The sequence below is a fragment of the Ammodytes marinus genome (assembly GCF_949987685.1).
Source record: "Ammodytes marinus genome assembly, chromosome: 10".
Taxonomy (NCBI): Eukaryota; Metazoa; Chordata; class Actinopteri; order Uranoscopiformes; family Ammodytidae; genus Ammodytes; species Ammodytes marinus.
The window spans coordinates 14,024,261-14,038,542 of record NC_137214.1 but is presented as its reverse complement, the minus strand read 5'-3'; the positions used below and the strand labels follow the sequence as shown (position 1 = coordinate 14,038,542).

The following is a 14,282-nucleotide window of genomic DNA, read 5'->3' as shown; positions in this document are numbered from 1 at the left end:
AATTGATATATCTGATACAATTCAACAGCTTTCCCTTATATCATTAATTTTTTGAAATCTTAAGATTCTTACAACTAATTATTTAAAAAAAATCCAATAAAATTATATAAATAATGATAAAATATATAAAGAAAAAAAAAATACAAACATGAACTGTAAAAGAGCTCTAAATATTTACAAAGAGTAGCACATTAAAGGATTAAATTAAAACTTTGGTCATATCCAATCAGTCTTAGAGCTCTAAGTAGACCCCGGTCATACGTGAACTTGAAGCATGTTAGGTTGAAACATTAATTGATATTAAAAATAATAATTGCAGCGCTGCCTGTTTTTTGAAAAGATGAAATTAAGAGTCAGGGCATAAGCTAAGAGTTTCGGATAGTGTGCAAGAGTATAAAAATACAATAGTTTGTCCGTGTGTGTGTGTTAGCTAAGAGGTGGTGGTTGTGGTGACATGGAGGGCTCCATGTCCGGCTTGCTGCGTTTTAACGGAAGCGTGTGGTCATGAGCTTTGCGAATGTGCCGGTACAGGTCGCCTGATTGGGTGTAGCAACGGTAGCAGTAGCGGCACGCGTAAGGACGTTCCCGTGTGTGCACAATGGCATGGCGCCTTAGCGTGTACGTGCATGAGAAAGTCTTCCCGCAGACACCGCATGTGGGGACCTCCTCAGCAAAGTTCCCCATAGAGTCCTGGATGTCCTGGAAGTAGGCGGGGGGGTCTGAAAGATGCTGAGTCGCCGACGGAGGAACGAGGGAGGCTGCGAAGGAGGGAGTGTCCTGGGCGGAAGAAGGGCCGGCACCTGAGGAAGAGGAGGAGGGAGAGAGGGGGAAGGAGTAGTCGTTGGAATGGGAGGGCATTTGTAAGAGGCCGTGTGGGTGCGAGGAGGTGAGAAACTGAGGGCCGTTCAGCTCTTCTTCATGGAGGTCATCTTCAAACTCATCGTCTACTTCCATCACTGCTTCTCTCTCCACGCTTTCCTCTTTCTCCTCCTCCAGCTCCTCGTCCGATATAACAATGGCCTCAACTTTCACTTGAACAATCTCTCCATCATCGACTTCTGTACACATTCTGCCCAGGGAAGGGTGAACTCTTTCATTTCTAGTGGGGGGTGAATCCTTCTGGGTTTGGGCCTTATGGAAGTCTGAGTGGAAGTCCAAGCTTTGGCGTTGGAGGGACACGGCGTTCTGGATTTGAATCTGGGGAGGCGCCCGCTGTGTGGGGTTAGTATCAAAGTGCGAGTTTTGTGCTGATGCTTGGATTAACGTGAACATCTGCTGCCCTCCGCCCGATGCCCCTCTGAGGTCTGCACTCTCTGAGGGTGTCCTGACAAAGGGCTGTCCTGGTGCGTCCCGATGAGCGCTGGGGGAGAGGCTGCATTCTGACTGGGAGAAAGCAAACACTGACCGACCGCTAGCCTGGCTCACTGGCAACAGGGAGGAGGAAGAGGAGGAGGGTTGCTGGTTACCGCTGTAGCTGGTGAAAGATAGAAAGACATCCTGTAAACACTGTTAACAGGCTTTTATTTACAAGAAATGATAAGAATGTCATTACATCGAGCGTCCTCTTACAGAACAGAAAGCCCTTATTCATCTTTTGTCGTAAAAGTTTGGCATCATTTTATTCATTTTTTTAAGCTACATTAGGCAGAACTTGTAAAAGCACGACTTGGGACCTATATGGTTATTAAACATTAATTATAATAATAATAAGTTATAATACACCACCCCTGCAACTTATTTTTGAGTGACAAAGATGCTGGTTGAATAACATTTCTAATTGTGATTTACATTTCTTTCTCAAAGGAAGTTATTCTTTTTCATTCAAGAAAAATACTGCTCACTACTCAACACCACAAGTAAATGCTTGTAATTAGTGGGTTTCTGTATTTATTTTTCCATGTTAAACAGTTTAATAATACATGACAGACTTGTACCTGTAAGTCTCAGTGGTGCTACAAGGGCTGCAGAGTGCCGACCCCTCTCCGTGACCTCCAGTCCTCACCCTGGTGTGACCTCCCGAGGTACGGGGCCTTGATATGAGGCCCTGCAACAGCTCTCCACCCGGCGCCAGAGGAGGGGCCTCCATGCCTGGCTGCGTGGTATCAGCGAGCTCAGGGCTCAGTGGAGTCTGAGCTCGTGCCTCTGATGACCCCCCACTAGTCCTATACTCAGACTTCACAGACTCCATCTGTATTCTCTCTGTCAATATTGATCCTGAGGAGAGTGGCGCCGACAGGACCACTGAATTTAAGTGAACTCCTGCCACGGCTGCCATGGGCTCAGCTCCACCGTCCCTCCTTGTCTCTATTGCCTTCCTCACACCAGCACTCTCTTCAGAGCGTGTGCTGTCTGCCTCAGCCAGAGGCCCTCGTCTCTGAAGTCGCCTCTTGCACACCCTCACTACCTCGTTCATGTGCAGAAAGCTGGCAGCCGCCAATATGTCCTCCAGTGGTGGAGAGTCGTCCAGCCGCAGAAGGCCTTCATAGACAAAGTCCAGGAGCAAGCCGAAAGCAGCAGCTGTGACAATGTCGCTGTCGAGTGTCACAGAGCCGCTGGCTCCGTTTCCACCCCCAACGCCTGGAGAGTCAGAGTAGAACATGTGGAAGAAAGGCGAGCAGGAGGCCAACACAGCCCGGTGAGCCAGGAAACGGGATGAGCCCACCAGGACAGTGCAGTCACACAGGAAGCCTCGCTGACGCTGGCAACGCAGAGCTGACAGCAGCTGCTGGGAATGCTGGGGGAACTCCATCACAGCCTGAGAAATAGAGAAGAGAAAAATTAGAGAATAGCGAAATATTGGTGAACTAGCCCATCAGCTAAATACATACGGTTATATCCCTCAATGTATTTCTGGGTTGCTGTTAACACTCTGCCCTTTTTCTCTCTGAAAACATGGTTCTATTATCTGAATCTTTATTATTTTTCTTCCGTACTCTTCTCCTGCTTCTGCTATTTCAACCACTTAACTACATGAAATGGGGAGTCAACTTTGAGCTTTTTTCTAATATTTATTTTAAAATATTCAACTTTTTAACAAATTTATTTATAATTGAAACAAACTGAAGCAGCATTGAAATCCTCTCAAACTCACATCCTTTGAAATGTATAAAGCTGTATTAAGCTGCATCTCCTCTGGTATACTTTCAGCTACAGACTCCCTTTAACATTTAAACAAGTCACAAGACATTGAGCTATAGCTGACTTATCTTCTTGAAATCTTTTATACATTTTAGTCACAATTTAAGTTTAAATAAATCTATAAAAGCCTTTTATCTTCTACACCTTTAAGTTCTCATACACAATTTGTATATCAAAACATAGACAACCGTGTCACCCTTCAGCCGATATCATAACCTAAGCTGTAGGACCTACAGTATTTGAACATTCTTTCTCAAAGCACCAAGTAAACCCTTCAGCTATCCCATTGACAGAATGTTATTTCAACAGACTTCGGCAAAAATCCAAATTGAACTTTTTTGAAACTGTGATATGTCTGTATTTTTAACTTTATCCACATAAATCCCATATTTACGTACATTTTCGGCAAGCCATGTCACGACTATACAACAATTATGACCTACAGCATTTAATCACTATTTTGCAGTTACATTGAAATGTCTGCATTTTCAGCACTTTTTTTCAGCGCCGTTGACATTTCTGCATTTTCAGCATTATTTTGCAGTAGGCCTAACATTGACTTTTCTGCATATTCAGCACTATTTTTCAGTTCCTTTGACATTTCAACAATCTCAACACTATTTTGCTGCTCCTTTGACATTTCTGCAATCTTCAGTACTAAGCAGTTCCATTTCAGCCTTATTTTTCATTTTCAAACTTTTTTACATCTTAAAACGTCCTTCATCAATCCAGTCTAGCGTCAGCTTTTCAGCATCCAGCATTCACACACATTTTCTTCTGGAAATGTATTTTATTTAACGATAAGAGTCGAACGTTTACGTTTCCATGGTGACCCGGCTTCGTCTCGGAGCTAAATCTTAGTTTAGTAATATCATAGTTTGTAACGTGATGTATAAAATAGAGGGACAATGACAATGTACTAAAGAAAAACAAAACCAAGCAAACAGCAAGACATGTATAGAATTGTCCAAAATGTCGAAGTTGTCCAGTTAGAAACTAGGCAGCTATATTACTTAGCCAAGTTAGCCCAGCGTATGTGATGAATCCCCACACCGAAAGCTCCAGCAACCGCAGTTATTTGATTGAATGTATCGAATTCAAGTTAACATGAAATACGCGTCGCCAATTTCTCAAAGTATTCGTTCAAATTATGAATATGTTTTCCTACCTGCAGCAGCTGTCTGTGTCATGGAGCTGGTGTGATGTTTTCTTCCAGGAGGACGAGACTCCGCTTTTCCTCTGCGGTGCTGGTGGGGAGACAGTAGCAACACAGTCTTCCGCCACAGCACCACCTACACGCGGACAGCGAGAACACACAGGAAGTGGGTGCTTACCATAGATAGTATATAAAAGGTGCTCACACGTTTGTTGACAGGAGTTCATTTATTGTGAATAATACAAGTTCAATATATGGCACAACGCAGTGGCGGAGGAGGCAGAGGAGGGAGAGGAAGAAGGGGGAATCATGGCGGCGAGGTGAGAGTAAAGTGTAGCCCTAAACACTGGGATACTGCCCTATGCCTAATCCAGTGTCTGATTTCTGACACATGACACCCTTGTAGTATAAGCTAAAGGCAAGGTCCTATATTTAAACCAGAGCCATAGAGCTGTCTTTGAGAGTGTAAGAGTCTGGTATGACTGATGCCTTCTTCCCTACCAGGACAGAGATGTCCGCCTATCTAAATCCATGTCTTATGTTCTGCGCCATGGAGCCAACCAGATTGGTCTTCAGATGGGAACAGGTGAGCTTCCCACAATCTGGACAGTAGGTAACACAAGTGTCAATTCACTGACAACCTCACTACGTCTAGTATGTCACTTTTTAGAAATATTTTCCCATTTGATTGTAGGCTAATGCATTTCAACAGATCCTTTCCTATGATCATCTTTGTTTTGGGTTCATTGTTCTAATCACATTCAATCAATTACTTAAGCCCAATTTTGCGGTACTTTTACTTTACATGAATATTTCCATTTTCTGCTACTTTATTCTTCTATTCCTGCACATTCAGAGGGACATTTTTTTATGATACACAATATAGTCAACAGTATGTGATGTATCATTTTAGGTTGACAAGATAAGTACAAGACTTCACTGGTCCTTGGGGGAAAATTCAACCAGGCTCATAAAAAGCTATTGAAATTAGCCCCACCCTTTAAATCTGCAACATTCAAGTCATGTAGGCTACGAATGAATGTATCAATAACTGTTGGAAAGGCCGCTTCCCTCATGCACCCGCACTCGCCGTGCCCGCGCTCATATTACTTTTGGATATTCCATGCGCACAGAGGGGCAGAGAGTTCAGTGGAGGAGTAGTGTCTGTTTGTGTGCGTTATTGACCAAAACGTGAGTTTGTCCATTGTGAACGGCACATAACATGCTTTAAGTTAAGCCTACCGTGACTTGTATATTTCTTAAGCTTTATGAGTGTTTAAAGTGAGTTTATTACCTGTATGTCACAGCCTGTGTTAAGCTAACTGTTATGTAGGAAACGGCGATTTTGCCCACTTCATTATCCTAATTTATGCATCCTTAGTTGAAGTTACTAGTCTGGTGTCACACTATTATATGTAAGCCCCTGATATTAATGTTGTTTCGCTACATATAGTGCAATTTCGGCGATCTCTTGTGTGTGTGAATTCGCGGGTCGTTTATAGTGTAACGGTCACGTTAATGAGCCATTAAGCCCTTTGTTCTATATGTTTCCCGCCTTTGACCAATTAACACTGGTTTGTGTTTCACCATTGTAACAGTGTTAGTGAAAGAGTATATGTCTGTTTAGCCTACCTGTAGTAATGCACAGGCAATACTGTTATTCCTTTTATCATATTTGTGAACATACTGTATAGCCTATATTATTCGATATTAATGCAAGTGTGGTTTCTTGTCTATTTCCTTTTCAGACCACACACACTCTGTTACTTATGCAGACATAACCCCAAAGCCTAAGTTAATTAACCTGTGCATTGCTGTGCTGTGTTGTAAACCACCAAAGTCTGCTATTAAAGCCCATGACTGCATCCTATACTCTACTGTGTGTTCTTACCGACACCCCAGGAAGACACTCTGCTCTAACCCAATAGCCTTATACAGTCCACCCATTCAACCATTGGTCCTTCGAGCCGGATATTGTGATTTTCCTGGATTGAGACGTTGCCTTTCAACATGCAGCCAAGGCCACGACGCCAACTTCAACCACCTGCCTACCTCCTAGACTATGTCTATGACTTGAGTGTAGGCCAGAGATTTAGTCAACCTCCTTTATCCATTAACACAGCACAGCATGCACATGGCACCGAGGAGGGAGAAATAGCATCTCCACGATCTTCTGGAGCCTCCAGCCCCTTAAGCCAGTCAGGCCCCATGGATGCACTGACTTCAGCCTTCGAGGAAGGACTTTCACCTTCAAATAAGCAAAGCATGGATCCGCAACATCATGCTTCTAGCCCTCACGGTCCCCTCCTACAGCCTATCCCCGCTCCACAGCCCCTCCCTTACCACCGGCCATGGGAAATGAGTCTCCAGCAGTTACCACACGTGCCACCTGGCCCGCCCGGGTTACCTCAACCTCCAGTGAGTATGTACCAGCCGTACGCTGTCAACCCATCACAGAGTACTGCAACACTGACATTTCCTCAGTCTTTGCCTGCGACTACGCAACCACCTCAGATGAGTCACAACAGTGGAGCTTTGACAGCGCAGTATCTTCCACAGTATCCTCCACAGCTCAGCTATAGCTATCCTCACCCCTCAAGTCAGTTGACTGGTCACCAGCCTTATCCTCATCCACCCAGCCTACCCCCTACCAAGATGGATGATTCAGCCAAGGACCAGGGCTTATATGATCTCTTAGGGAGCATGCTACACGAGCTGCAAGCCGTCAAAGATAAATTAGCCTCTGTGACTCCTAGTCAGCCCCAACCAGATGCGTTACCACAAGCTGCCTACATGCCGTACTATGAGACCTCTCGGGTGCAGCCTACAGCGATGTCCTATAGCTACCTGCACCAGCCTCCTGTTCAGTCACAACCTGCTGCCTACACAGCTCAGCCTGCTCATGCTTGGTATCAACAGCCCAAGGTAGAGCCACCTGGATCCTTCCATGCCCACCCACCACAGGTGCCTTCTCAGCAACCTTACCCCCCTCAGCAGAGACCTCACTCAGGTGCCCCAATGACACCTCACGCATACTCAGCAGTCCAGGAACAGATCTACCGGGGTCCCAAGCCAACAATACCAAACTTTGTCACTAACGACCCTAGCGAGTTCACTCGTTTAAGGATAGCCCTTGACAACCTGTTGCCTCGTGACGCCACCGAGCTATTTAAGTATCAGATCTTGATGGATCACTTGAAGTTTGAAGATGCTCGCCTGGTGGCGGACGCCTTTCTTAATTCCCCATCCCCCTATTCAGACACAATGGCTGCTCTGACTGAGAGATATGGACAGCCTCATAAGCTGGCTCTTAAGAAGATTGCCAATGTGATGGATTCACTTGACGTCCAGAGGGGAGACACAGAAGCATTTCAGAGATTTGCCTTACAGATAAGGGCCCTTGTGGGCATGCTGAACACTCTAGGCCCTGAAGGTGAAGCAGAGCTGAGATGCGGGTCTCATGCAGAGCGACTCCTGAGTAAGTTACCAGCCGAGATGAGGTCAGAGTTTCGACGTCATATGGGCCGTCGCCCTGGGCCAGTGTACACTCTCCATGACCTGTCAGAGTGGCTCCAGTATGAGGCTTGGTGCCAGAGCTTCGATTGCCATACCAGCAGCAAGGGACCTAAACAAGGGCAGAGACAGGATCCCAAGAGAGAGGTTAAATCATTCACGTGTTCAACTACCGTACTGCATGGAGCCGCTGAGGTTGAAGAGGAACAGACTTCTGAGCCAGCCCCGTCCAAGCAAACTCAGAAGGCCTTCTGTCCTTACTGTGGAAAGGATGATCATTATCTCAGCCAGTGCACTACCTTCAAGGCATTCAGTAAGGATCAGATGACCAACTGGATCAAGACCAATCACAGATGTTGGCGCTGTGGACGTACACACATGGCCGCTCAGTGTACCCTGAAGAAGTCATGCAGCATATGTAATGGCAAACACCTCCAGATCCTCCATGAAGTCAACTCCAAAGGCGCGAGTGAAAGGCCCCCCCTGGTGAGTTCAATTACTCAATCCTTCTATCTGGACAACCCCACAGATTGCAAGCGAGTCCTCCTTAAGGTCATCAGAGTCCTGCTTCGCTATCGAGGTAAGACCCTCAACACTTATGCAGTACTGGACGATGGATCGCAACGTACTATCCTTCTCTCTCCTGCTGCCCACAAGCTTGGTTTACAAGGCACAGATGAGAGTTTAGCCCTGAGAACGATCCGCCAAGATGTCCAAACCATTAATGGCTCCTCAGTCTCCTTTCAGATCTCGCCTGCAACCCATCCTCGGAAGATCTTTGAGATCACAGCAGCCTTCACAGCCAAACACCTTGAACTGGCTGACCACTCCTACCCTGCTGCCATCCTGCAAAGGTATAAGCACCTCAAAGATATCCCACTGCAGCCCTTTGAACATGTGCAGCCCTTACTCCTCATCGGCGCTGATCACACTCACTTGATCACTCCAACTGCACCTGTTCGCTCTGGCCCACCAGACGGGCCAACTGCCATCAAGACACGGCTTGGATGGGCGCTACAGGGACCAGCACGATACCTCCAGACACAGCTTCCGCCGCAGCAGTGCCTCTTCCTCTCCCTCACCCCTGCAGAGCTCAAGCTGAAGAGAGATATAGAAAGGTTGCGGCAGCTCGATGTCTTACCTTATCGCTTTGAGAAGCAAGTAACAAGATCTAGGGAGGATCAGGAAGCCTCCAACCTCCTGAAAACCAAGACAACCAGAGTGGAGGTCAACGGCGACCTCAGTTACGCCACACCACTACTACGCAATAAAGACTCGCCATGCCTCCAGGCCCCCAAGGAAGCTGTGATGACCTGCCTCAGGAGCATGGAGAGACGCCTTGCGAAAGAAGTGGAGAAGCTTGTTGTTACCGGTGCTGTAACCCATCTTACCTCAGAGACCACTTTACGTGGGCTTATCACCCCACTACCATCCGAAACAGACAGGGCCAAATACAGCAGCCGGCAGGAACTGGGAAAGGCAGGGGTTGAGAACCTCAATGGGGCGGCAGGTCTTCCTCCAACCAGTACCTTTCAAGATGCAAAGGATCAAGCTCTAAGTAGAGACCAGTTGGAGAGCTTTCCTGAAGATTATCGACTCCTGAAGGCAGGTAAACCACCCCGTTCAGTTAAGCCAGCTCTCTACACCACACTTGGTTCAGCAATAGTCACAGAAGAGGTGCTCAGGACTGTCCTCATTGAGATCGAGGCCATTCTCAACACGAAGCCTCTTGGCTACGTTTCTGCAGACCTAGCAGATCCAGATCCTGTGACACCCAACAGCCTTTTGATGGGGCGGCCAGCCGATTCCCTCCTCCAGATCGTGTATCCAGAGTCTGAGCTGCTAGGAAGACGGAGATGGAGGCACTCACAAGTGCTGGCAGATAGGTTCTGGGCAGCCTATGTCAAGCATTACCTGCTTTGGTTGCAAACCAGAGGGAAGAGGCAGACTCCTTCTCCAGATGTTAAAACCGGGATGGTGGTGATGGTTGTCGACTCCCAGCTGCCTTGCTCATCATGGCAAATTGGAAGAGTGACCAAGGTTTTCCCAGGTGCAGACGGTCGAGTGAGGACAGCTGAAGTTCAGATACGGAACCGGTCCTACACTAGACCTATCGCATGCCTGATTGTGATACCTGAGTTACCGGACGAAGAGAACAATCCTGACGGCCAGGATGGACTTTAGGCCGGCCTTTCCATGGTGCAAATTTCAACACAAATTTGGGGGCGGCTTTGTTGGAAAGGCCGCTTCCCTCATGCACCCGCACTCGCCGTGCCCGCGCTCATATTACTTTTGGATATTCCATGCGCACAGAGGGGCAGAGAGTTCAGTGGAGGAGTAGTGTCTGTTTGTGTGCGTTATTGACCAAAACGTGAGTTTGTCCATTGTGAACGGCACATAACATGCTTTAAGTTAAGCCTACCGTGACTTGTATATTTCTTAAGCTTTATGAGTGTTTAAAGTGAGTTTATTACCTGTATGTCACAGCCTGTGTTAAGCTAACTGTTATGTAGGAAACGGCGATTTTGCCCACTTCATTATCCTAATTTATGCATCCTTAGTTGAAGTTACTAGTCTGGTGTCACACTATTATATGTAAGCCCCTGATATTAATGTTGTTTCGCTACATATAGTGCAATTTCGGCGATCTCTTGTGTGTGTGAATTCGCGGGTCGTTTATAGTGTAACGGTCACGTTAATGAGCCATTAAGCCCTTTGTTCTATATGTTTCCCGCCTTTGACCAATTAACACTGGTTTGTGTTTCACCATTGTAACAGTGTTAGTGAAAGAGTATATGTCTGTTTAGCCTACCTGTAGTAATGCACAGGCAATACTGTTATTCCTTTTATCATATTTGTGAACATACTGTATAGCCTATATTATTCGATATTAATGCAAGTGTGGTTTCTTGTCTATTTCCTTTTCAGACCACACACACTCTGTTACTTATGCAGACATAACCCCAAAGCCTAAGTTAATTAACCTGTGCATTGCTGTGCTGTGTTGTAAACCACCAAAGTCTGCTATTAAAGCCCATGACTGCATCCTATACTCTACTGTGTGTTCTTACCGACACCCCAGGAAGACACTCTGCTCTAACCCAATAGCCTTATACAGTCCACCCATTCAACAATAACAGTAATCAAATATTTGAAAATATGTAGGAAATACAATAAAACAACTGGATGAGAAGTTTTATTTCCACTATATTAAATATTAATGTCCTTTCTGCATCTCTGTATCCTAACTTTCACAAAATGCTTGCAGACTGTAAATTTATTACGTTGCAGCATACAGTGCAATCCATTCAGTAAAAATCCATTATGGATCCATGTGACCATATCAACTCTTGCCCTCATAGATGGCTTCCTGTTTGTGGAGGATCTCCTAACTCACCAGCAGTTCCGCTCGTACTCTCTAGAAGACGTGGAAAGAGTCGTAGCCACAAATGACAAGCAACGCTTTAAACTTCGCTCCCATCCGGGGGACAGCCGTCTGCAGATTCGAGCCAGTCAGGGCCATTCAGTACAGGTAAATCTCAGAAGAGGGGCCCATATTCTGAATGTGGGCAAAACTGGATGTGTAGAATCATCATGGATTATTATATTCCAGATATAAAATACATTATTCTGACATGGGCCATTCTAGATAATGAGTACTTTTATGACTTTGTACTTGAAGTATTATGGAGCTGAGCTAATACTTTGTTACTTCCACCACTGATGTTCTTTATGTAAATTAACTTTGGGAGATTGCCACAACAGCTCAAAACGCACTCCTTGTTATTCCACAGCAGACTTGCTTGCAAATGTATTATCTGTCATCCCCCTTCAGATTTTCCAGGTTAGTTAGCCTTCCTTTATTTATAACTGAATCTGGTCTTCCAGTGTGTCCCCATCTTAAATGCTTTGTTAAACTGGTTTTGCGTCGCTGTGGATAGGTAAAGGATTTGGAGCTGAAACCGGTCCTAGCTGGTTCTCTGGATTGCCCCGCTGAGGCCGTCCATGGCTCCTACCTCCGCAACTGGAGCTCCATCCAGCAGCAGGGCCTGAGCCGCATGAACAGGACACATATCCACCTAGCACCAGGCCTGCCAGGGGCGGAGGGCGTCATCAGCGGTAAGCTGCTCATGTGTGACAGACAGAAATCAGATGCAATATGTCAGATGACAATATGTCCTACCTACAGTGTCATTCATTTTCCCTTTAGGCATGAGGAAAGACTGCGATCTAGCCGTGTATATTGACGTCCCCAAAGCTCTTGCTGGTAAGCGTTGCCACTAATGACTACAACCTATCCAATTACATTTATATGTTTAAGCAAGAATCTTTCTAACATGTGTTTCATGTGTGTTTCCGACTGTACAGACGGTATTGAATTCTTCTGGTCGGAAAACGGTGTGTTGCTAACTGCAGGCAACACAGATGGAAAACTTCCCCCTGAATACTTCAGCCGAGCCTTAAGACTGAAACCTACAAGTAAGTAGATTTATCATTGTGGTTAAATTAAGCTTGGATTGAGGGACGACATTTAGTTGCTCACTGATGTCACTGTTCTCCTGTGTTTCAGGGAGCATCCTGCCACTGCAGTAGCAGCAGAGAATGCTGTTATGTCATTGGTCGAAGCAGGACTCTTCTCAGTGGTTGATTAATGCTTATCATGGTTCCCTTGGCAACACTTGTTGTTTGGCAAGATAGTGAGGTTATTTTTGGTCAGCAGGGGGTGTATTCCAAAATCCTCCTAAATGGGATTAAATTGGTAAACTTCATATGTGTGTCATTATGAAAGGATTGTAATGGCTTTAGGGAAGGATGCTTTATTTTTATGTGACAATTCATCCACCTTATCAAACATTTAGAAAAACTTGTCCATGCTTTTATTTTTAGCAGACTTGACTACTGTAATAGTGTCCTTGCAGGCCTTCCTAACAAATCAATCAGACAGCTTCAGCTAGTTCAGAACGCTGCTCGAGTCCTCACTAGGACCAAGAAAGTGGATCACATCACCCCAGTTCTGAGGTCTTTACACTGGCTTCCTGTCAAACAAAGAATTGATTTTAAAATATTGATGTTGGTTTATAAAGCCCTAAATGGACTAGGGCCAAAATACATCTCTGACCTGCTGATCCTTTATGAACCATCCAGAGCTCTCAGGTCATCTGGGACTGCTCTATCTAAAGTCCCCAGAGTTAAGACTAGAAACGGAGAGGCAGCCTTCAGTTTCTATGCACCCAATCTCTGGAACCAACTTCCAGGGGACTTGAGGTCTGCTGCAACACTCTGCTCTTTTAAATCGGGTCTGAAAACTTTTTTGTTTATTTATATGTTTTATTTCTATTCATGTTTTTCATTGGCTTTTTTAATGCGTGCTCTATACTTGATGCATTTTAATTTTGCTTCTGTAAAGCACTTTGAATGGCCTTGTGTCTGAAATGTGCTGTACAGATAAACTTGCCTTGTCTTGCCTTATGCGGGCCCTTTCTTATTTATTCTACATATATAATATAGATGTATTTTTCCATTGCCTTGTTAGTGCTAAATGTACTACCAGGTTAATTTTACCAAGCAGCAAAAATATATATAGACAGACACACCTAGTACTACTGGCAGCCTTTAAATGGAGGAACCTCTGTAATTTCAGAATTGTATGTGTGGTTAGTCACGTGACCAAATATGGGAAAGAAGAGGATGCAGACTTTGTGGTTTTAGTTAACGGACTGCTTTGACAGTTTCTTGTAAGATATGAACAGACAAACGCACACACACAAACCCACAAACACAGCATGTGAGGGGAGATAAATGGTTTCGAGCTTCCTGTGTTAGAAACAACTGAAATTGCCACCATATGTCACGACCATATGGATTGAAGACAACAGAGAGTGGAAAAGTGAATTGTTCTATTTATTTTGAATAAATGTTTGTTTATTGATACGTTTATTTCAACACTTCATATTGGCTCGTGTTTTACATCTCATTGCTGTTGATAACTGGCTACGAAAGTGTTGCTGCTGTAATGTGCCATAAATCTCAACTAAATCCTCAAGTATAACACCGCAGCTCTGTACAAAGCAAGGCTCTTCTATCCCGTGGGACAGGAGTGTCTGGAATACTGTTAGGTGAAAAAAGAAAGGATGCTGCTGGTTGAGCGATCCATGTGTTCATTTTACATTTCGATGTGTTTGATTGTCAAGTCGGCTGATCCTGGACCAGACGTGCAGCTGTTAAAGCCCAGCAGCAGTCCATCCTGAAGTTAAGGGGAAGTCAGCATGAGGAGTCTTGAACTGTCTGAAGTCATCAATCCACCGGCCGATGCAGCTCATGACTGTATGTTTGTGTGTGTTAAGATACAAAGGCAATTAAACATTTGGATAGACTGAAGAGGTGGATAGTAATATACTGTATATCTTATTTGGTCCATATGTTGTACTGTCCTGAATAAGTGGTTTTATTGAATGGATAATAAAGGCACGGTTTT

General features: G+C 45.0%; 2 protein-coding genes across 2 annotated transcripts; one reads left to right on the top strand and one right to left on the bottom strand.

Moving 5' to 3' along the window:
- Positions 1–245: 245 nt before the first annotated feature.
- On the bottom strand, positions 246–4,351 carry zbtb3 (zinc finger and BTB domain containing 3). Its single transcript, XM_080035852.1, has 3 exons — positions 4,307–4,351; positions 1,935–2,755; positions 246–1,474 (listed from the first exon to the last, which is right to left on the bottom strand). Exons 2-3 carry the CDS (start codon positions 2,747–2,749, stop codon positions 427–429), a joined length of 1,863 nt encoding a protein of 620 aa, XP_079891978.1. The 5' UTR covers positions 2,750–2,755; positions 4,307–4,351; the 3' UTR covers positions 246–426.
- Positions 4,352–4,496: 145 nt separating this feature from the next.
- trpt1 (tRNA phosphotransferase 1) lies at positions 4,497–12,499 on the top strand. The gene is made up of 7 exons (XM_080035683.1): positions 4,497–4,614; positions 4,799–4,880; positions 11,170–11,339; positions 11,749–11,926; positions 12,018–12,074; positions 12,176–12,286; positions 12,378–12,499. The coding sequence occupies exons 1-7, from the start codon at positions 4,549–4,551 to the stop codon at positions 12,398–12,400; spliced, it is 687 nt and encodes a 228-aa protein (XP_079891809.1). The 5' UTR covers positions 4,497–4,548; the 3' UTR covers positions 12,401–12,499.
- The last annotated feature ends 1,783 nt before the right edge of the window (positions 12,500–14,282 follow it).

Bases quoted from the DNA above. Each gene is read 5' to 3' on its own strand.
- zbtb3 (XM_080035852.1), bottom strand. From the start codon at position 2,749: ATGGAGTTCCCCCAGCATTCCCAGCAGCTGCTGTCAGCTCTGCGTTGC. The intron at 1,475-1,934 runs GTACAAGTCTGT...ATCTTTCACCAG, and splicing joins AGCACCACTGAGACTTACAG to CTACAGCGGTAACCAGCAAC.
- trpt1 (XM_080035683.1), top strand. From the start codon at position 4,549: ATGGCACAACGCAGTGGCGGAGGAGGCAGAGGAGGGAGAGGAAGAAGG. The intron at 11,340-11,748 runs GTAAATCTCAGA...CGCTGTGGATAG, and splicing joins GTCAGGGCCATTCAGTACAG to GTAAAGGATTTGGAGCTGAA. The intron at 12,075-12,175 runs GTAAGCGTTGCC...CCGACTGTACAG, and splicing joins CGTCCCCAAAGCTCTTGCTG to ACGGTATTGAATTCTTCTGG.